This window comes from Gastrolobium bilobum, unplaced genomic scaffold, assembly GCF_033153095.1.
Source record: "Gastrolobium bilobum isolate Gb01-03AN ecotype WA unplaced genomic scaffold, APGP_CSIRO_Gbil_v1 utg1487, whole genome shotgun sequence".
NCBI lineage: Eukaryota > Viridiplantae > Streptophyta > Magnoliopsida > Fabales > Fabaceae > Gastrolobium > Gastrolobium bilobum.
In genome coordinates this window covers 56,351-81,086 of record NW_026899081.1, presented here as the reverse complement: position 1 = coordinate 81,086, position 24,736 = coordinate 56,351, and the positions used below count along the sequence as shown (strand labels likewise).

The following is a 24,736-nucleotide window of genomic DNA, read 5'->3' as shown; positions in this document are numbered from 1 at the left end:
GATGTGAGCATTACAAGTTATTGGGAATCATATTCAATAGAAGTACTGCAACCGGAATACTTCATCATTCCTCTACTCAAGACCCACCAAATACAGATGAAGAACAAGAGCTTGAAAATCAATACCTTAATAATGGGGTTCATGTAGATCTTGATGGGGATAGACAAACAACTGAGTACAACACACATGGGAGAAAGCGAAAATTCAAGTAAGAGAGCGCAAGTCACACAAAGAGTCTAAAACATATCAAATGGGAGATGCACTTAAAGCATGGGCCGAAGCATCTAAAGCAAGAGCAGAAGAATCTTTAGCTAAAGCTGAAAAGCATAGGGCCACTCCTTCAGTTGGCTATTCTATTGCAAAGTGTGTGATTTCCCTTGATGAGATTAAAGATATTGCTAATGACATCTACCTAAAAGCTTTGCAAAAGTTTATGGAACCTAGTTGGAGGGAAGTGTTTCTTACCAAGTTATGGTTAGATAGTCTTGATTGAGAACCTTTGCATGTGTGACTGATGTTTTTTGGTTAGGTCATGTTATGTTGTAGTTTGCTACACTTAAGTTTTAGTTTTGGTGCTGCAGTGTGGCTTTAGTGTTTATTTTGCAACTTCAGTATTGATCAGATTTACTTTGCTGTGAGTACAACTTTTGTTTTGCTAAAAACTTTGCTCTGATCATTTCTGTTAATGTGGACATAGATATGTTTGTTTTGGAAAATATTAATGCAAAGGAACACACTTGATCGTATATGTAGTCTTGACTTTTGGACTTCTATATAGTAGGATGTATAATGCCCAACCTAGCTTATGTATTTTGTTGTGTAGCTGTAGCATAATAGTTATAATAATTTGAAGTGTTATGCACTTGGAGTACTTTTGTTTACTGCCTCTTTGCCAAATGAATGTTCCAATAGTCATACAAGTTTGCATACCTTGTTAATGGATAGTAGTCTTGTGACATCAACTAAGAAAGATGCTAGATCTCACTTGTTATATACCTGAATGTACTTGGCAATGATTTACAATCTCATTTATATCTAAATGCTCTAGTTGTCCATTAATCACACTTATATATAAATAATTAGATGTATTAAATATAAAGGAGAAACGTAGATATGTTTAAAAGCCATTATCGTATTTTTCATATCAAAGGAAAAAGTTTATCAAGTGGGATGAAACTAATAGTTATGGACTGAGATTTTGTATCTCTTAGGCTTAGTTCACGCCCAAATTTTGCTGACTTGAAAACTTTACTATATAGTTGTATTAGCTTTGCCCTTGATCAATACAATTAACTGTATTTAGTAGTAAACTTTTGTCCTAAAGTTTATAAATCAGTTGTGTTGGTTAAAGTTTGTGGTATATAAAACTTGTACTATTGCTACAACTAGCCTGATAAGTGAACTACAGCATCACATTTGAAATTGGAAAAGTTTGAAGGTATGCTTATATTATCACTATGTAGCACTAAAGCAAAGGTAATCAAATATGAGTACTTTTTTCTCATATACATTACATAATGGTGATAGGGGTAAACAGGGACCTGAAATTGTTACAATAGAATTTGCTCTGAATGCCTAATTTTGTAAAAAAAAAATAATAAAAATAAAAAAATAAAAAATATATGATCTTACTATTTTAAATTGACATCCAAAGTGATTTTTGAGTTATTTGCTATTGTTAAAAAATTATAAAATGATGTTGACATTATATATGGTGCGGAAATAAGTTCTCCTTTAAAACATTACATACAGTTAAAAAAAATTTAAATGAAATTGACAAAAAAATAGTAATCAAACGAGTTTTATATTTTTTGACTTTGAAAATATGTTTTTAAAACAAAATTACCAAGCAAATTTTTTTGTTTTTTAAGTTTTAAAACTCTTTTAAAAACAAATTTTTTTTCTTCTTTTGTTCTGAAAAACAGTTTTTATAAACTATTCTACAAAACTGTTGTAAGAATAAAAAAACGAAAAACACAATCAATCAGACCCTTAGTCTCTTTTTTTTTTTTTCTATTCTCGTTTTTTTCAGTTTTAGTCTTGTCTATCGCTGTTAAAACAAATATAAGATAAAAAAGAAATAGAAGAGGGAGAAAGTAGTGTTATAAGTTTTGAGTATATTTTATCTTATATTTATTTTTATTTTCTTATTTTGGATTTAGATATATGTGGTCTTATATGTTTTCTTCTATTTCTTTTTGTCTTCAATCTATTTTATTCTTTTTTACTTAGACTATTTTTTTTTTAGTTTTAGTCTTTTCTGTTATTATTATAAGTTTCCAATATATTTCATCTTATCTTTTCTTTTTGTTCTAGATGAATTTTTTTATCTAGATATATTTGGATTTTTTTCTATTATTTTTTTCTTTTAATTCTTTATGTAATCATTAGAAGTTTATCACATATTCGGTCTTTTTTTTCATCAATTTATTTTCTTCTTCCATTAAAGATAAAATAGACAAATTAGTTAGATTTCTAACGAAATTAAGAATAGGTTTGGATGGGAAAAAAACCATATAAAGATAAGCTATTAAAAAACAGTGTAAGGGATAAATTAAATGATTCAAACAACAAAAATATAGAACTTTTTTTTGAACTTTCCCACTTTTTTATAAAATATATTCAATTTACCATAAGGACGGAATTAAGAGAGCATTTGGTAGAGAGATTTTGGAGAATTGATATTGAGAATTTTATGTTTGCTATAAGGATTGCGAAAATTTTATTGAAAAAATCAGATTTCTAGGATTCATTTTTATGCAGCAAAATGCCAACTTAAAATACCACCGGTTACTTCACGCCGCTTCCTCTGCTTGCCTGCTACGCCACTTCCTCTTTCTCTGCTAAATACATTATAGTATTATACCATTATTGCTGAGTTACATACACCGAGTGAACTCGCTCTTCACTTCTCCATAAACACACACACACACGCAAAAAAGCGTTGCATTCGCTTCCTCAACATTTCTTGTTGTTCAATGAGTTGCGTGTGTTCTTCTTAACTTGAGGAGGGTAAAAATCTGAACTTCTTCGTGTATAACGCTCTCAAATGTATCCTTTCACCTTGTAGTACTAAAAAAAAAAAAATTATCCTTTCACTATCATTTTCCTTTCTTTAGAATTATTATGGTTTGGGTATAACATACAATCAACAACTTATAATATGACAAATAACTCTCATAATTTAATTAAAGGGGTGTTTGGTCGGAGGGAAAAAAAATTCCCAAGAGAGTGGGATGGGAAAAATAATTTGGTCATTTTTGGTAGGAGGAATAGCAAAAAAATGATTGGAAATTTTTTTTTGTTGGGTTTCAGTTTTGCACATAATTTCTTAATCGAAGATTGTCATCGAAGGTATGGTAAAAAAAATTTCCCATACAGTGAGAAGGAGTACAACACAATTTTGTAAGACAATAATACACAATGGTGTGTACAAAACAGAAGTGTCGTGAACCATAACGTGAAGACTGAAACAGTTGTTTTGCTCTTTGTTACCGATGGTGTCATGGTTTTGTCAGTGAGCAAACATATTGCATAAATGATACAATATATTAGGAGAGGTATTGAGCTGACAGGACAGACAGTGCTGTAATATAAGCAATTATCTGCAGCAGTATACAAATGTCCAACCATGACAATGCATCTTGGAAGTTGCAAGCATTAGGGATATGCATGGGTCGAACCGAACTAATTTTTTTGAAAAAACAAATCGAATTGGTTTAAATGGTTCGGTTTGAAAATGGTTCGGTTCGGTTCAAAATTGGTTTGGTTCGGAAGTGGTTTGGTTCGGTTGAAAACGGTTCGGTTCGGTTCGGAATCGGTGCGGGTCGACCCTATTTTGAAAAGAAAAAAAAATTGAAATTTAAAAAATAAAGTTATAAAAATCAATTTGATTCGGTTCGAAAACGGTTCGGTTCATGAACAGATTCTTTAAAAATCGGTTCGGTTCATGAACTGGTTCTTAAAAACCAGTTATTTTAAGTACAGTTCAGTTTGGTTCATGGTTCGGTTCAATTTTTTAGTTATTTTGCACAACTCTAGCAAGCATACTTGCTGCTATAAATCCATACCTCAAACCTACTTGAACATGGCAAAAAATGATCTTTGTTGTTTCATATGAATATCTTTCACGTCATTTGGGAAAACATTGGAGAGACATGGAAAAGAGAAAGAGAGGTGAAGTATTACGTAGATAAAGAAACAAATATAGAGAGACATAAGGCAGAGGAAAAATAACGTTTTTATGACATACATTCAATTTTCAAAATGCGGGGTAGTTTGATAATTTTATTCATTTTTCCATCAATATTTTACATTCATCTAAACATAACATCAGTAAAATTCACACAACTTTCCAGTAAAAATTTTCTCTGCCAAACACATTTTTGTAACTTACCCAGAAAAAAAAATTCCATCATATTCTAGGAAATCTTTTTTTATTGGTAAAAAATATCTCTTCTACCACGATGAATAAAAAATTAGGCTTAAGGTTAGTTTTGTAAATTTAGTCCACATTCTCACTTCTCAGTAATATTTTATAATTAACTAAATATAGAATCAAAAAATTTAAAGAAATATTTTAGGAATATTCTTGCCTATAAAATAAAATTTTTGATAATATTTTCGCGAAATTCACTTTTCAATATATTTATGTGAATCGTAATTCCAAAAATATCTAACGTCCCATAAATAATGGCTTCAAACTTGAAAAACTTGGGGTCTTATAACTCGGAACAAGTTAGCTATTTCAAATTCAATTTTTTTTTTTTAAGAAAAAGAAAAAAAGCTAACTGCATGTTGCAAACCCATCGACAGAATATTCCCGCGCCAAACAAGAACATTATCTGACATGATCTTTACATTTTTTTTCTCGTGTCAGTTAAAATGGGATTTTAAAAAAATACAGAATATTTTTTAAAAACAATTGTTAAACAAAAAAAATATCTTTTATTTTTTTTTCCAAATTCAAACATAATATTACTTTGAGTTGCATTGCGACAGAAAAAATATTTTTTCATTAAATAAATTAAGTTATTTAGTAGTAAATAAATTATTATTTAATAAATGATATATGTTTATCCTTATTATTTTAATTTAGCTAATTTATAAGAACAAAATTCACAAAATTATTTTTCGTCCAAATATTGGAGAATCAGAAAACAAAACAAAAATGTACCAAAATAAATAAATAGAGAATATTGTTTCTCATGTTCCATGAGATCAATTATCTTCTATAACACATACAAAATAGATGAAATTTACTTTTTTTTTTTGTTGTTGTTGTAAATCTCATTTATTTTTTATGTGTGTTACATAAAATAATTTCTCATTTATAATATAAAAAATAATATTCTCAAATAATGGAAAGGATAATCCAAAAAAGTAACCACATCCAAGGCGCAATTAACGCTGCCAACTGCCAAGCAATTGATAGCTAACGTATAATTCTATTTCTTTTTTTATGTTGAATTTTCAAAAACTTAAGAAGGTTGTACTTTCTACTTTGTAACGCTCTGGTTAGTTCATTATGGACTTATTACGGTATCTTTGAAAACTGAAAGCGCCAAAGTGATTTTTAATAAAGCACATACAGTCAACCACAGGCGTTAAACTCCCGCAACGAAAACCCGATTACGTTGACTGTGAACAGTCAAAACCGGCATGTGATTTTAACGTTTTGTTTGTAACTGGATGGAATGTTGGATTGGATGGGGTCAGTTTTTTTTTTTTTTTTTTTCTTCAAGAAATAAGAATTACAGCATATATTTTTGAATTTAAAATGCCATCGTCGAAGGTCCTCTATTCCAAAAATAAATAAAATTAAAAATAAAAAGATGCTAATAATAGTGATGCCCCCACCACCTGACCAAATGAGTGCATGGCCCTCTCCAAGAAGGAAAATTTAGTAGTGGCATATTTAAATTGAAAAAACTGTAGAGAGAGTAAAAAAGAAACAAGAGAAAGATAAGATAAACCAATACCTCAACGCTTGTTTCGCCCACGAACCTGCCTTTCATTTCAGTGTTTCCAAACCAAAGGAAACTCCTGTGCGGTTTCTCTTCTTTGTCTTCACTGCTCTCTTTTTTCTTTATTTTATTAACAGGTAACAACGCTCGTGTTTGCAAAGAAAACAAACTGTTAAAAATTCTTTTGTTGTGACAATAATAGTCTAATTTTGTAGTAGAAAATGGAAGTTGCGGTGGCGAAAGCGTTGAAACCAAGCTTGCAGAAAGACGTTGTTCTCCCGCAAGCAAATTACGAGGAGATTTTGTGCGTGAACACAAACAACGTTGTTGTTGGTGAAGATTTCTCCGTGGACGACCTCCTTGACTTTTCCAACGGCGAATTTCAACATGGCTCTGTTGGAAAAGAAACCGATGACTACGAGGAAGAGGAAGACGAAGAAAAAGACAGCACCTCGGATTCCTCGCAGTCACAGGACCGGATAGAAGACGATAGCAACTCCAATTCCACCGGTTTTTCCGGCGTCGCCGGCGACTCTGACTCCATTTTTGCCGGCGGATTGGCAGTTCCGGTGAGTCTCTATGCTATGCATCAATATTTTTACTTTTATTTTATTTTATTTCATAAAATAAATAATTCAATTAATGACCCCTTTGGGTTTTTGTAGGCTGATGATGTGGCGGACCTGGAGTGGGTTTCTCACTTTGTGGACGATTCTCTCCCGGAGCTCTCGCTATTGTACCCTGTTCGTTCCGAACAAACAAGGGCTTGGGCCGAACCGGAACCTAGACCGGGCTCAGCCAAAACCCCTTCTCTTCCCTCTGCAATTACCAGCAAGCCCAGAACTACCAAGACTAGAAAACCCATCGGTCATGTCTGGTCATTTAAACCCGTGTTCTCGCCGGCGCCGCCTCTCGTGTTCGCCGGCTCTGTCCCGAACAAGGAGTTCTACGAACCGCTGACAAAGAAACAGAAGAAAAAGCCTGAGGCCCAAACCGGTGGGCCCCAGTTTCAGCGACGGTGCAGCCATTGCCATGTGCAAAAAACGCCACAGTGGAGGACCGGTCCACTGGGAGCCAAAACCCTTTGCAACGCTTGTGGGGTTCGATACAAGTCGGGTCGGCTTTTTCCAGAGTACAGACCGGCCTCTAGCCCGACGTTCTCCGGCGATATTCACTCGAACAGCCACCGTAAAGTGTTGGAGATAAGGCGGAGGAAGGAGATGACTGGACCGGAGTCCGGTTCGGACCACACTCAAATGATCCAGAGTAGCTGAATTTTTTTGAGTACTAGCACAGATTAGGTATAGGTAAACGAACCGGTAAGAACCGGTTCGTTTTTTTGTACCGTAGTTAGTGAATTAGGGATTTTAGTGCTAGTCAGCTAGGCAGGTAACGGACATTAGGAAGGCATTGATAGTTTGAATTTCATGCGCAGTTTGATTTATTTAATGAAGTATAGTTAAGTCGAGGTAAAGATATTTAAATATGTGGCCATCTTGGCCATATATACTCAAGTTGGGTTTGATATTTTATTTGCCTCTCTTTCACGACTCATTAACTTTTGATTGAATTATTCAACTTAGTTCAGCGGTGTCTGTGTTAGATTCTATGAGCGCATGTGTAAGAGAGAGAAAGAGAAAGGAAGGTGGGGCAAAGAGTGATTGAAGCATTAAAGTTGGGTGGCATTGATTTGAGACCACCGAAACTGTGCTAGTGCCAAATAGAGTGGACATGTGGGATGTGGTGGACTTTTATTATCTTTACTTTTGTGTTTTCGGCCCTTGTGACCCAAAACTTGTATTGAAATGGCCCGTAAAGAATCAATAAATCTTTGGTATTATTGATATATCTAAATTCAGTGTATTTTATCAATGAAAGTATTATACATCAAAAAAAAAAAAATTAGATAGAACAAAAAAAAGTTGACATGTAATATTTTTATTAATGTGATGCACTGAATTTTTGATACAGCAGTAGTACCAAAAATTTATTCGTAAATAACATGCTTTATAATTGCACAAAATTTGAAGGAACCTTTCTTCTAGAGGTGATAATATGGGTTAAATTCGATAGGTCAACCCGCTAAAATGAGATAGATTGGATTACATATCTTAACCCACCAACCCATCTCAACCCGCTCCGTCGAGTTATGGGTCAAAACGGGTTGGCGACGGGTCGGGTGGATTGGCCGATCAGGTCATTTTTTTTACTATTAAGTAATATTTTATTTGTTTTTAAGCTTTTGTAATATCCAAAAATTTTTATCTTAGCACTCCCTAGAAAAAATAGAGAAGAAAATCTTTATTTATGACAAATGTTATCTATATATGGAGATAAAAATAAATTCTTAAAGAATGTTTAATTGAATATTAGCATACATTTAGACTTGAGATTGGAAAAAAATTAAGAAAAGTGTGAAATAAAAATAATTAATATTATAAAATTAATAAAATATAATTTATTTTTTATTTTTAATTATTTAGGTGGGTTGACCCGCGAACCCACCACAAATGGGGTGGGTTGGGATTTTCTATCCACATTGAAGCGGCAGGTAAAGGAGGGCCGACCCGTTTTGTCACCCCTACTTTCTTTCTTTCTTTTCAGTAAAGAAGGAACCCCTTTAAATTGTAAGGGGAAAATATATGTTCTTTTAAAGAATATAAATTTATGTTTTTTTAAGAGAGATAGACATAAAAAGGTGAGTCCCACAGAAAAAATAAAGACAAAAATAAAATAAAAGTGTGAATATCATCTTTTTGTATTTATCTCTTTGTTAAGAGGACCTAAGTTTGTATTATTTAAAAAAACACATTTTTCCCCAATTTTAATTATTGAGTACTTTAGTTTTAAAATTTTTAAAAATATTTATGAATCGTTCAAATTTTGCATGTGTGCGTTTAAGATCAAGTTAATCATGTTTATCTAAAATTTAAAAAATGTACTAAGTTGATCCTCTAACTTTTTAAAAAGGAATCTCTTAATCTAATTTTTGTCAAGCAACAAACAATATAATGAAAAATATATTTTTCATATTACATGAGATAATATTGTCTCATATACAAAATGTTGGTGAAATTCACTTTTTATTTGTTTTTGTTTTTCTTATTAGATTATATCTATTTTTTATGTTGCATGAGATAAAATCATAATATGAGAAAAATATTCTCCATAAATAAATACGTGTCACGTAATAATTTTCGTTCCATAAATTACTTTTCAGTCGATGCTTTAACCTTTAAACATTAATTTATGCATAGGGGCCTGGTTTGATAGGTTTTGCTCCCGTTTAGGGTGAAGGGAGTAGCATAAATTAGAATGATTTATAGGATGTGGATGTTAAGGCAATAATTCTCAATCCATATTGAGCAAAAGATAATCATGTCACTCTCAGGTGATCAATCAAACGTATCGTAGCTCTTTGATGAAAAATAGATAGATGACTAAGATGCGGACTTTTGAAAGTTGGAAAAATAATTTGGACATTTTTAAAATTTCAAGATCAAATATACAGTACTCAGTTAAAAGAGTTAACATGAAAAATCACATGCAATATATTGATAAATAATTCGATAAAGATATCCTCATGTGTAGGTCCTATGAATACTTCTGTTCAAATTTTGATGAAAGATATCATTTTAGACTTAAATAGTTAAATGTACCTATTTAACAAGATGCACGTACATATTTGTATAGTTTAAAAATCACAATACACAACGACTAAAGTTGAAGAGATTTTTTGGATTTCCCCTTAATTATCTTATGGATCCGTGTGAAATATTGCTAGTGCAGTGAAAAATGTTGGGTATTGTTCATACTTCTTATTCAGACGTGAATTTTTGTTGACAAGATCAGCAAAAAGCCAATTAAAATCTTGTAGAGGTCTGATATTGTTGTGAACTTTTGACTTATTGTAATTTTCTTTTTTCTTAATAATTTGGACTTGAACTTATAAATAGTTGTTGTTAGGGTTTTTCTACATTCTATTTATATTTTACTATAAATCGATTGACTTATAATAAATGACGGTAATGTGAATATAATACTGACAAACTGAACGTATTCTACGTTGAATGAATAAGAATAAATTACTGCATCAATTTTCTTTTTTATTTTCGATTTATGTATTATGCGATTTTCAATTTCCAACTAAAAGTGCTTCCCAAATGCTGTAGGGAGTCTATGTTCATTTGGATCTAGTGTAACTAGTTGTTAGTGGACAATGACGATGGAAGCCGCATCCATTCAATGAACAAGGTGCCTCTCATGTAAGAGGCTACGAGGGCTGCTGTTCTAGAATCTCAGGTCTTATAAAACAATCTAAACGAAAAGCACCAATTCCATTGCACATCACCCTTGCACACCATTTTGGGATATGGTCATTTTTTAAAAAGTATGTGCACTGTGCTAAGTAAAACACCACCCTCATCATTAATTTCTATTTCCTCGGTTTTTTCATTATCGTAGCTCTTATGTAATAATTAATTACTAAATTGACCTTGATTATAAATTATTTCAAAAATTTAACCTCTTCAGAAAACATAACATCAATCTGTCCTTATTTGACCGTTGACCACCAAGCCTACTCGGATAATCTCCTCCCTACCTGAGTATATTTTGAAATTTTTTATCTACCCGGATAAGAAGGGATACCCGGATATATTTCTCAAATCTAGGAAAATGTTTGAATTATTTACTCAGGTAGAGAGGAGCTACCCGGGTAAATAATCCAGATTAAATAACAACAGAGATGGTGCTATGCCAACTGAAGAACAATTGATACTATAACAGCTTTTTCCCCTTCTTCTTGAATTCTTGTGTTTTGCGTCTTCTCGGTTAAACTTTAGCTCGACAGTGTTTGGGAGCGAAGAGATACTCTAGTGATTGAAGGTGAGGCCGTGAGGGTAGTATATATAGTGCGAGGTTGCAGATCAATCCGCAGTGACATTCGTGCCTTTACTTTTTTTTTTTTGGGTATATAGTAGATTTAAAAGTTATACTTTAGAATTTATTTAATTATTGATTTTTAAATTACTTTCAACTCATCATATGGTTAAAAGAATTTATTTTTTAAAGTATCATGTTTTTATTGTCCAACTCATTTTTAAAATTTAAAGAAAAATATAAAACTACAAATATATTTTATTAATTATTTAAGGATTTAAAGTTTTAATAATACTATTAAAAAGGATAAAATCTAACCTTATTTTTTAAATTCGTCCTAATATATTAAATTAAAGAATAATAATTTAAAAAAAAAAGTTAATTTCTTATTTTATTTTTTCTAAAAAATAACATATATTATTCTTAATATTTTAAATTTTGAATTTAAATATCCTTTCAATCTGGATATGCATATTCTTATTTTTAATTATAAACATCTTATCTCTTTTAAATTTTATTTTTTTAGAATATTAAAACAATTTATAAAAAAACCTTGCAATGCATTAGAACCATCATTGGCTATGCTATCGAGAATAAAATTAAAATATTACTGATTTCCTAAACTATCAATGTTTAAAACCATCAATAAGAGATAATGGCTAAAACGGAAGTCGTAAATAAATTCCACCATTTTCCCCATTGTACGTCTTGGGAATTGAGATAATCCTTTCTTGTGTTGCAACAACTACCTAGGGATCGGTAGCTGTATTTTTTCTTGGAGATTGTTCGTCTTTTGCTTGAGTCCCCCGTCTCCTCCCAAAAAACTCCAGTGTAAAAATCCAAAGAGCTTCTATTCTCTCGGTCATGGCCAGCAGAACATGAAGGGGACGTTGTACCTGGTGCGTATTTCCCTAAAATTGCTGTGAGCTTCTCTACCTACAAATGTTTTTGAGTTTTGTGGACACAAACCTCAGCTTTGAGTTTGACATTTTCAATTCAGAGTTGTTGTTCTTCAGTTGGCATGGCACCATCTCTGCTTGTTCTTCAATCTGGATTATTTACCCGGGTAGCCCCCTCCCTACTCGGGTAGATAAAAAATTTCAAAATATACCTGGGTAGGGAGGGGGCTACCCGGGTAGACTTGGTGATCAACAGTCAAACAGGGGCAGATTGGTGTTATGTTTTCTGAAAAGGTTAAATTTTTGAAATAGTTTATTAGCAAGGTCAATTTGGTAATTAATTATTACATAAGGGCTACAATGGTCAAAAAGCCTTATTTCCTCCCCACGTATTTTTTTTTTCACAAATAAAGTGTAATTTTCTTTTTTGATTTTGCATTTCTTTCTTTTAATGCACTACACAAAGCTCTTCTGGTGGACAATATAAGAATTGATATTATAATAGGGTTGAATAAGAGTAGGATAGGATATGAGTTTGACAAACTCATATCATATCTTGTCTTTGATTTGCATTATAGGTAAACAGTCTAATAAGATAATATTATCTTATCCGGTGTTTGAAGAGAACCATATAATATCATAATATGATTGATATAAATACACAAAAATATATTTTTCACTCAAATTTCATATTTTTTTAAAAAATTGATTTTTAATTATTTTGTTTACTTATTTACACATTGTTCTTATTTTAAATTATCAAAAAAGTTTAAATGTAATAATTTTAAATAAAAATAAATAAATACATAAATAATTTAAAATTATATCCTCACCACATAAATTTTTAAAAGTTTAGTTTTTAATTGATTATCAATATTGATGGTCTGCATCTAGAGACAATGGTTGGTGTTAGTGGCAGCAGGTGCGGTGGGTGACTGATTGAATTGATGGTGGTGGTTAATAGTGGCGATGGCGCCAATAATAGCCGGTGATTGATTGATGGCGGTGGTTAATAGCGACGATGGTGATGGTGGTTGGTATGAAGGTGGCAAGTGAGTGTGTGATGGCGGCGCCAGCATTGACTGATGGCAATTGTAGTGGTTGACGGATATTGACAGTGGCAGTGGCAGCTAGTGGTGGCGGTGATGGTTGGTGCTTGGTGGTGGTGGCCAATGGGATGACATTCGTAGGAGAAGAGTATATAACTATATTTGGAAAGAAAGAGATGTAACATTTGTTATCTTATAATGTCCATTGCTGACCTATTTTTTAGGATAGCTTATCATATCTTGGTGAACATTGATGCAATAAGCTAAGAGTATACCATATATTGGTGAACATTGATGCAAGATATGATAGTCTACCATATATTATCCTTTCTATCTTGGATTCTAAACGAGTCCAAAAAGTTTTCCTTTTTAAAAATACAGGTTTGATGTAGTTTATATTTACATAATAATAACTAAAGAATTTTTATTTTTCCTTTAAAAAATAATGATTTTTTCTGTCATACGAGATGATTTCTCTCTACTACTAACAGAACAAGCAAATAAGCCCCACATGTTTCCAATGGACCTCACTTGCTTGTTGTATTAGTAGGAGAGCTTCTCCTGTGATATAAGAAACCATTTTCCCTTAGAAAAATAGGATGCAAAATTGAGCATAAAATTATTGTTAACTCGCTTTTCATTTATTGAGGTTTGACAAATTCATAAGATCGAATAATGGAATATTATATGTATATATATATATATATATATATATATATATATATATATATATATATATATATACATATATATATATATATATATATATCTATATGAGAGAGAAATATTTCTTAAGCAGCTTGAGATATATTTATCTCCGTCCATTCCAAAATCATGTCATTTTGTTTATTTATTTTCTTATATTAATTTATTCACCTTGGAATGGTTATGATTCCTTTTTTCTCCCTTCCTTTATTACCATTGATCCATCTTTATATAGTTATGATTCTGTAGCCGGAGATAAAATTATCTCAAGCAGCTTGATAAATGATAAGCCCTATATATGTATGTTATTTTATTATTTTTCTATACAATCTCTTAGAATTATTATTTTTATTATTAGATCAAAATCAAATAAACAGTTATAAAATAATATTATATTAATTTTAATTTAGGAAAAAATTATTATTATTTTAAATTACACAACTTTGTGTCATTTTTAATAAAACTATGACGATTTGGTGTGCTTTTTGTATTTTTTTTTTTTACATTTTCTCTTTCTTATAAAATTAGAAAGAAAAAAGTGGAGGAGAGAATGTAAAAATATACAAAAATGACATAGTTTCATTAAAAATACAAAATTATGTCATTTAAAATGATAAATATTTTTCCATTTAATTTAATGATAACAAAATAATTATAAGAGGTTATAAAATATTGTAAATATAACCTACCCCTTTCTCTTTATATATATTTCACAATGTTCTTTGCATCCTTTTTCATATAAGCTTGTTTAGAAATCCAAAAAGAAGACTCGGAAAAATATTTTTTATTTTTGAAATAGTGTAGTGCCATAAAAATTACAGTTTTTCTATGTCCCAAATAATATATTCTTTATGGTATTTTCGTATTAACTTTCAAAGACAAATAGGCTATAATCTCACTATTATTATTATTGAAGAATTTTACAAATGATGGCGTGCCATGCATCACTTAGGGTTTTACAGGAAAATTTGGGGCCGTTGATCCATCTAGGGTCAATCCACAAATTGCCTGATTAGACATGGTTTGGATAGGGTTGGCAAAACGGACCAACCCGACCCGTTTGTGTCATTTTTAATGTAAAATGACACAAAATGATATTATTTTAATTTTAATTTAGGAGAAAATGTTTATTATTTTAAATTACACAACTTTGTGTCATTTTTAATAAAACTATGTCGATTTGGTGTGCTTTTTGTATTTTTTAACATTTTTTCTTTTTTATAAAATTAGAAAGAAAAAAAAGTGGAGGAGAGAATGTAATAATATACCAAAATGACATAGTTTCATTAAAATTAATACAAAATTATGTCATTTAAAATGACAAATATTTTTCCATTTAATTTAATGATAACAAAATAATTATAAGAGGTTATAAAATATTGTAAATATAACCTACCCCTTTCTCTTTATATATATTTCACAATGTTCTTTCCATTCTTTTCATATAAGCTTGTTTAAAAATCCAAAAAGAAGACTCGGAAAAAGATTTTTTATTTTTGAAATAGTGTAGTGCCATGAAAATTACAGTTTTTCTATGTCCCAAATAATATATTATTTATGGTATTTTGGTATTAACTTTCAAAGACAAATTAGGCTATAATCTCATTATTATTATTATTGGAGAATTTTGCAAATGATGGCGTGCCATGCATCACTTAGGGTTTTACAGGAAAATTCGGGGCTGTTGATCCATCTAGGGTTAATCCACAAATTTCCTGATTAGACATGGTTTGGATACGGTTGGTAAAACGGGCCAACCCGGCCCGGCCCAGTCAAACCTGCATTCAACCCGAAAAAACGAGTCGGGTTAGGGTTGACTCGAAAAAAAAAATGAGTCAGAAAACCCAACCCAACTTGACCTGAGTCGGGTTAGAGTTGGCTCGTGGGTTAACTCAAAAATATGGCTCATGGGTTGCCTTGAAAAAATAGCTCGCGAGTTGGCTCAAAATTTGGCTCACTGGATGGCTCGAAAATTGCTCGCGGGTTGTCTCATTTTCAGCCTATTTAAGTGACCATGTATTATTAATGCACCGGCTATATGGCTTCCATTAGCTTAAACAAAGGATTACAAAATGAGAAATAAAAGCAAATATTTTAGTTTCAAATTTTCTTACAAATTTGCATCAACATCAAGAAACAATCAGAACCACTTGCTACGAAGTGAGTAAGATATTTGAACCAAACAGAGCCAGCACAGCCTAAAAATATAAAATGGCAGGGATGTGAGAAGATTAGGGACTTAGGTTTAGAGAAGGAAGAAAAATGATGACAGCATTTGTGGATTTTGTCTATTTTTGTATATTATATTTTCGTATTTTTTTATAAAAAAATAATAATAACAAAATTCTCAACCTGCGAGCTGGCTCGTTTGACCCGCGGGTTGGCTCGTTTTTTCATGAACTGGCTCGGGTTGGCAAGCCAACCCAACCCAACTCATTTTTTGCGGGTTACGAGCCAACACGAAGGGTTGGCTCATTTTAGCCAGCCCTAGGTTTGGATACATCTCCCCCCCACCCCCACCCCCCAAGTATTCTCCGGCTCGAATTTCGAGGTGAAAATCGCATTGAGTGGATAAACTTCACCAAACAAAGCTTTTTTTTATATACACAGTCAAGGATCGAACCCTTGTCAAGCCAACCCAACCCAACTCAACTCATTTTTTGCGGGTTACGACGGGTTGGCTTGTTTTAGCCAACCCTAGGTTTGGATACATCTCTCTCCCCCCCCCCAAGTATTCTTCGGCTCGGACTAATTCTTTCGAGGTGAAAATCGCATTGAGTGGATAAACTTCACCAAACAAAGGTTTTTTTTATATACACAGTCAAGGATCGAACCCTTGTCAGCATGCTTAAGGAATCCAACTATCAAACTGTGTTAGGCTTTATATTTTGATACACATAAAAGTATATACTATATTATTTTTATTAATTTATTATTACTATTTATTATGGATATATACTATTCTTATTTTTATTAATTTATTATTACTATTATTATTACTATTTTTCAAAAGGTATTACTTTCAATGTTATTAAACTCGGCCCGGTTATTGACCCAGTCGAGGTACTGGTTCAACCGCATGACCCGGTAAGTATATGTAAATCTACAATTTATATTAAAAAAATTATAAATATACTTAAATACTTGTAAAAAATATATCAATTTCAAATATTTTAATATGAAAATAATAAACTACATATCATTGTCCAACAAAAGATCAATCAAATATATAATATTTGTAATACTAGTGTTTCACATTCAGTAAACGACACCTCTAACTATAAATCTAATCAAAATTCCCTGTATATTGCATAATTAAGATAATATTAATGTTGTAGGTACATAATCTATGTAAGTTAATAAGCTACAAATCACTCAAATATTTCAGAAGAAAACAAATCATTTGTGTTTTAGAGTAAAAAAAGAAAAGACATTAATTTATGAAAATAAATTAATTTTTTTTTATAGACCGGACCGGGTCACCAGTTTTTACGAAAACCGGTCGGGTCGCACCGGGTCACACCGGTTCTGTAACATGACCGGTCCAAATGTCCAATATGAAAACCGAACCGGTTTCCGGGTCGGTCCGATTTTTATAACATTGATTACGTTATACACTCCTTAAAATAAGTTTTGAGTCAGCAATATCATATCTAACAAATAAGAATAAGTCGACAGATCTTATTTAATAAATACAATAGATAAAAGCATTGACATATTTGGAAAAGAAAATAAAAAAGTTTAAGGGTTCGTTTTTTCTGTAGTTACTGCAGATAAGTTATCTGCAGTAAGACCAATACGACATCATTTTGGGGCGAAAATCATGGTGTTTTTGTAATTTTAATTTATTTTAGAATTATTTTAGTCTTTATGATTATAATTTTTTAATTTTTCATTCTCAATATTGTTTTGAGAGTAAATGCAGATAACTTATCTGCATTAACTGCAAAAATATTTTTCTAAAAGTTTAAAGGGATAGGATATTGTGGCACACAAATAATGTTACGCACAATGTTACGACCACATCTTAACCGTTGATTTCCGCCAATCAACGGTTATCATTTTTCAAATCAAACTCATTAATTAATTATTAATTCGCAATAAATGATAACCGTTGATTGACAGAAATCAACGGTTAAGATGTGGTCGTAACATTGTGCGTAACATTATTTGTGTGTCACAATATCCTATTCTAAGTTTAAATAGTAAAAGTAAAATATAAATGGATTGAATTTATTGCCATTTAATTTTGTTCCCATTGATATATTTGTTTATTTTGGAGCCAAACGTTTCCATTAAATGTTTACATTAAGAGCTGCAAATGGAAATAAATCACCGATTTTAGGAATATCCTATACAAGCAAAAGCAATGCCATTTTGGTATTAAATGTTAATACCATTTAATGTGCTGTCCACAAAAGCATTTATTAACTCTCTACAAAATGCTTCCCTTCACCCATTTCGTTTCACATCCCCAACACAAATGGAGTTCCTTCCTCAGTCCCTCCAATCTTCAGCCATTCTTTTTCTTCTCTTATCTCTCTCAGCTTTCATTTTCTTCTTGCTTCGCCTACATAGAAAACTCCCATACCCACCGGGCCCAAAAGGGCTACCCATCATAGGGAACATGTTAATGATGGACCAACTCACCCACCGTGGCTTGGCTCGGCTCTCTGAACGTTACGGTGGGCTTTGCCACCTACAAATGGGCACACTCCACATAGTTGCCGTGTCCACACCGGAAATGGCCCGTGAAGTTCTACAGGCCCAAGATGGCGTTTTCTCAAACCGGCCCGCGAACGTTGCGATCACCTACTTGACCTACGACCGGGCCGACATGGCCTTTGCGAATTACGGCCCGTTTTGGCGGCAGATGCGTAAGATCTGTGTGATGAAGCTATTCAGCCGTAAACGGGCCGAATCGTGGGCTTCCGTACGAGAGGAGGTCGAAGGAACGGTTCGAACCGTAGCAGGGAAAGCCGGTTCGCCGATTAACTTGGGTGAGCTGGTTTTCGCTCTAACTAGGAGCATCACTTTCAAGGCAGCGTTTGGGGCCAGTTTGAACGAAGGGCAAGAGGAATTCATGGGAATCTTGCAAGAGTTTTCGAAGCTCTTCGGAGCTTTCAACATTGCGGATTTTATTCCATGGTTGGGTTGGTTTCATGCACAAGAGTTTAATAAGAGAATGGTCAATGCAAGACAAGCACTTGATGTGTTTATTGACAAGATCATTGACGATCATGTGGCAAAGAGGAAGAACAACATGGAGAAAAAGGGTGAGAACGAAGCAGATACAGATATGGTGGATGAGCTCATGGTTTTTCTTATTGAAGGAGATGGTGGTGATAGTACTCATTCGGACAATTCACAATTGGCCCTTAAGCTTACCAGGGACAACATCAAAGCTCTTATCATGGTAAGTACGTAAATGATATATATATATATATATATATATATATCCCGCTAACATCATTTGATACAGAGTCATTAGATCAAAAAAGATCAATAGACAATGGTGTCACATACATACAAATCTACAAATCACAGTCGTGTTGATAGATAGTTTTTGATCTAATGGCTATAGGTGAGGTGTCAAACTTTAAATTTGACATTGGTGTCAAATAGATATTACCTTTATATATATATATATATATATATATATATATATACTTTGATACCAGTGTCAAACTTTAAAATTTGACACCCAATTGTAGCAGTTGATTTTCGTTAATCAACTGTTATAATTTTCCTTAATTTAACTTATTAATTAATTATTAATTTTCAATAAATAATAAACGTTGATCGATAGAAATCAATAATTAAGATATGATGTCAAATTTCAAAATTTGATATGGATATCACTCTTGTCTCATATGTATATATATATTAATATTGATATCAAATTTCAGTATTAATTTTTTTTCAACACAATCATTAATGTTTGACTTTTATAGCAGAATATTTTTTTTTTTTGGTAAGCAGCAGAATATTTAATTCTATTAAAAAGATATAAGAAAACTGAATATACATAAAAGAAGGAATAAATTTTTGGTGCTATTGTTGGATCAAGATTCAGTGTATCTCACCAATGAAAGCATATCATACGAGAGAAAAAAAATTGACAGAGAAAAGAAAATTTTAGTTAACATGTAATATTTTTATTGGTGGGATGTACTGAATTTTTGGTGCAACAGTAACACCAAATATTTATTGCAGAAGATGATGTGAGAAAACTAAAAAGACAAGTCTAAAAGTCTTAAAGTACTTTTTTTTTATTGATTTCCTTCTTTTTAAATAATTAAGAATATTGATACAAAAAGATTTGTAGAGTTTAATTGGCATATACAGTAATTATAAAAAATTATTTTAAAATGATATTTATTATTATTTTAACACATTGTTATTTGTTATTACTTTATTTTCTTATTGATTATAATAATAAATAATGAAATGTTAAATTATTACTAGGTATCATTAATTATACGTAGGTACCAATTAAATTCAGATTTCTAAAAGAGTTTGACACTTCTATATTAATTCTCCTTGACTAATAGTAATTACAAGATTTTGAGATATATTTATTTATATATTTCCACATCCTTTTTTTTGTGCCATTGACAAGCATTCAAATTTCAATGCAGATGTTTAACGATAGAATCCCTTAAATTGCCATAAAAATCATAAATGAAATATCGTATTAATTGCACCTCATTTTTGGATTCCAACTCATACTAGTGAGACGGTACAACTGCAAAATGTCAGTTAGCGTAATTTTTTTTATTCAAAGTCTCATGTCACATTAACCATTTCAGACGTTTCTAATTTTCTTATAATTTTATTAGGATTTATTATTCTTATGTTACATAAGAAAATACTTATTTCCTACATACATAAATTTAAGATGGGTTTCACTTTACTTTTTTTCTCTCTTCCCTTAAAAGTAGAACTCACTTATACAAATGAGTCAGTAGGAGATAATTATTATCTCCTACTATGTGGAACTCACTTATACAAATGAGTCAATAAGAGATAATTATTATCTCATACTATGTGGAACTCACTTATACAAATGAGTCAGTAGGAAATAATTAAGAGATAATTATTATCTCCGGCTACGTGAGAAAATTATTACCCAATTTTATTATTCAAAAGTCTTGTAACATCATATAAGAAACTCTAATGATCAGAATGTTATGTTAGGATGTAATGTTTGGTGGAACTGAGACTGTAGCATCGGTGATAGAATGGACCATGGCAGAACTCATGAAGAGCCCAATGGATCTCCAAAAGGTCCAACAAGAGCTCACGGATATTGTGGGTTTAGACCGAAGATTCACCGAATCTGATCTCGAAAAATTGACTTATCTCAAATGTGTGGTCAAAGAAACCTTGAGGCTCCACCCTCCGATTCCCCTCCTTCTCCACGAGACCGCAGAGGACAGTGTCGTCGCAGGTTACTCTATCCCAACAGGAACACGTGTTTGGATCAACGCGTGGGCCATTGGCCGTGACAAGAGCGCGTGGGATGAACCAGAAACATTTAAGCCGTCAAGGTTCTTGAATGATGGCATGCCAGATTTCAAAGGAAGCAACTTCGAGTTCCTTCCTTTTGGGTCAGGGAGAAGATCATGCCCAGGGATGCAACTTGGACTCTATGCTGTGGAAATGACTGTGGCTCACTTGCTTCATTGTTTCGAGTGGGAGTTACCCAATGGAATGAAGCCAAGTGAGCTTGATATGAATGATGTGTTTGGCCTCACTGCTCCAAGAGCAGTTCAACTTGTTGCGGTACCCAGTTATCGTCTGAATTGTACCCTTGATGAGTCTTTTTAGAGGATTTGGCGTCCATAATCCATGCTTAGCTATGTATCAAATAAATAAATAAAATGCATTATTTAATTTTCGTGGTCTTTTATTTTGTATTTCGCATATGTAGTCATATACAGTTCAAAAGGGACATTTAATGTATCTATTGCTCCATTTGATGTTTTAAATATTCAACGGGTAGGTGTTACTGCTGCTAATATATTCTTTCATGTTTTATTTTATTTTATTGCTACATTTTAATATTTTATTTTGACTTAACTGATCGCGTTATAATGATGCATTCCCCTCAGTGCTATCATTAAGAACGGATGACGTGACAGGCAATTTTTTTTTTTTTTTAAATAAAGAGGGGCACAGCCCCAAAAACAAAAACTAAACAATCATAGACCAAGAAACAAGACAAAGAAACAAACTTGGAGACATCCCTTACCAGGGGCTCCTTAAGAGAAGGAGGAGGCCTAGCAAATTTAATAAAATTTCTATCTCCATCATTTGTGTAAGAAGCAATCCAATATTGTTTTCCCTGATGATATAATTGCAATGCACAATCCAATCTTGTGCCATCCACTTACGAATTCGGTCTATAACCTGAGGACTTATAGAATTAGGATCATTGTTGTAAATGAGAGAAATAGCATTCATGGAGTCACACTCCACTATAATCCTTCTGAAACCAGAACTCCAAACAAATTCCAAGCGCTTCAATACTCTCCATAACTCTGCATTCAAAGGATTATTACAGCCAAGATTTTGTTTGAAACCACCAAGGAACATACCATTGTGATCTCTAACAAGGTCCCCACAGCTAACAGATTTTCTTATATAAGAATATGCCCCATTTGTATTGACATTTACCCACTTTTCTTCGGGAGCTTGCCACCCGAAAATCACGTGACAGGTATTTTATTGGTAAGTATCTCTTGCTTGCATTGTAGGGCTTTTTTGCCGGGTTTTTCTAAAACAACAGGAACATGGGCAAAGTAAACGGATTAGACGATGTATAAAAAATAAGAGAAATTTTATTTTCAGTCACCGTGATTTTATGATTTATCATTTGATTTTATGGGATTTTAAATTTATCACTTAGATTCATTGTACTTAAATAATTTATCATTTAACCCTTTATAATTTCAAATTTTCACTGAGACGCCTTATGGTTTTCACTTAGATTTCTTGTGGTTTAAAAAAATAAAATTTTAAAAAAACAAATATTTAAAATTAAAAAATATTATTTAAGATAAATAAAATATTTAGATAACTTTATAACGATGTTAGGTAAAACATAGATAAAATAAAAAAGTTTATTTTTTTGATAAAAATAAGTCTTTTTTTAATTTTAATTTTAATTTTTTAAACCCTAAATGCATCCGGTGAGGATATAAAATAATAAGGAGGGAAAATTTATTTTAAATATTTATTTTTTACAGTTTTTATTTTTGTAACCATAAAGGGTTTAAGTGGAATTTTTTCTAATCACAAGGTGTCTACATGAAAATTTAAAATCACAAGGGGTTAAATGACAAATTATTTAAGCATATAAGTGATAAATTTAAAATCATAGAGAGTCAAATGATAAATTACAAAACTACAATGGTGAAAATAAATAAAAATTAAACAAATTCGACTTGTGACCGAATACAAAAACAAATAGTTCAGATATGTTTACCAAAAAAAAAAAAAATAGTTCAGATATCAACTTTTATTATTGAATCGGATTGAATTAATAAAGAAAACCTCCCTAAATTGTTGCAAAAAGCTTAAGGGCCTGTTTGGTGTGACGTATAAGGCATGATAGTATAAGCTTATACTATACGTTATGACATTTTCAATTATTTGGTATGACCATCGTATAGTATAAGCTTATACAACATAATCCTTTAATACATCAAAACGATGTATAACTTAATCCGGCATAAGGGTGAGGGATAAGGCCTGATAAGAGATTGATGTATTAACATTGTTGACCAATGTAATTCTCAAAAATTAATATATTATTTTAATATTAACCTATTAAAATAAAAATTCATTTTTCAATATATTAATTTTTAAAATATTGAACATTTTTATTTTTATAAAAATTAATTTATATTTTGGACACATTGATCAATAAATTTTTATAAAACTTAATATCATATGACATTTTTTGAAGAATTATAAATTATTTATTAAAAATATTTATTTTTATCATATATAGTATTATACAGTACATTACCAAATACTAGATGATATTATCTTATACAATATATTATTTTATACAATACCGTGCCAACGCTGGATAGTATTAAAATTCAAACAGACCTTATACTATCAGGCCTTATCCTATACTATGCACCAAACATGCCCTAAGGTTATGAAGAGTCATATTGATATTTTGTGGGGCACTTGAGATTTTTTACAATGAATGGTGAAAATAAAATTTTAAAATTTTAGGGGTTATTGAAATTAATGGAAGGGGTTAATTATTATAAATATTTTCCAGGGAAGTACTAACTATCAATATTAATAGTTTATAATTATTAAAAAATATCAATTTATGCATATAATATTAAAAAATCAAAGTCTAAGAAGAGATAACCACCAATAATATCCCCTCCTCTAGAAAGTTAAGATCAAATTCTAGATATTATATCATAAATCAACTCTATAAAATTGAAGATATTCGATAAAGATAGATGGATTGTTTATATATGAGAATAACATCTGTCATTTTAAATGATATAACCTTATATCATTTTTATTGATTTACCGAAAAAATGTGCTTTACGTGAAAAAGAGAGAGGAAAAACTTCAAAAATTTTCCTATAACTCTCTTTATAATCATTTATCCCCTCTCCAAAATTTTGAATCATTTATCTCGTTGGCTTAAATTTTTTTTTATCATTTACCCCCCTAAGTGAGGGGGTAAGTGATAAAAAAAACTTTAAGTCAAGAGGGTAAGTGATAATTTTTTTTTAAATAAAAATGTAAATGATTCAAAAAATTTGTGAGGGGATAAGTGATAATTGAGAAAACTCATAGGATTTTTTTTGAAGTTTTTCCAAAAAAAAAACAGTAAAATTTGTTAAAAAAATGGAAACTGCCAGTCCTATATTGGTTTAGCAACATTGGAAGTGGGGATCGAGCTCAACTAAACAAAAGAGTATGCCCCATTAATTGGGCTCAATGCAGAGCCCAAAATGCCCTGGTCTGAAATTTTCTCTATCATTTGGTAAGTGGTCAATAATCAATATGAGTTTGACCAATTTGGATCGATCCAAATAATCAAGAAAGCCCAGTCCGGTCCGTTTTGACAAGTACAATGTAGGCCCTGTAGGGCACTAAGGCTGAAGGCAAGATTGTCATCGTGGAGCAGTACGTAAGGATATTTTGGTCTTTTAATCACAGAAAAATGCAACCGAAGAAAAAAACA

General features: G+C 31.6%; 2 protein-coding genes across 3 annotated transcripts; both read left to right on the top strand.

Moving 5' to 3' along the window:
- The first annotated feature begins 5,943 nt into the window (after nucleotides 1–5,943).
- LOC133287067 (GATA transcription factor 7-like) lies at nucleotides 5,944–7,781 on the top strand. Of its 2 annotated transcripts, none has more exons than XM_061484622.1 (3): nucleotides 5,944–6,103; nucleotides 6,185–6,535; nucleotides 6,632–7,781. In XM_061484622.1, the coding sequence occupies exons 2-3, from the start codon at nucleotides 6,188–6,190 to the stop codon at nucleotides 7,238–7,240; spliced, it is 957 nt and encodes a 318-aa protein (XP_061340606.1). In that variant the 5' UTR covers nucleotides 5,944–6,103; nucleotides 6,185–6,187; the 3' UTR covers nucleotides 7,241–7,781. The 2 variants fall into 2 exon arrangements, with proteins under 2 accessions (XP_061340606.1, XP_061340607.1); XM_061484623.1 differs by having other exon boundaries at nucleotides 6,182–6,535.
- A 10,202-nt stretch (nucleotides 7,782–17,983) lies between these two features.
- Nucleotides 17,984–21,512, top strand: LOC133287027 (cytochrome P450 84A1-like). Its single transcript, XM_061484575.1, has 2 exons — nucleotides 17,984–18,916; nucleotides 20,701–21,512. Exons 1-2 carry the CDS (start codon nucleotides 17,984–17,986, stop codon nucleotides 21,331–21,333), a joined length of 1,566 nt encoding a protein of 521 aa, XP_061340559.1. The 3' UTR covers nucleotides 21,334–21,512.
- Nucleotides 21,513–24,736: the final 3,224 nt, after the last annotated feature.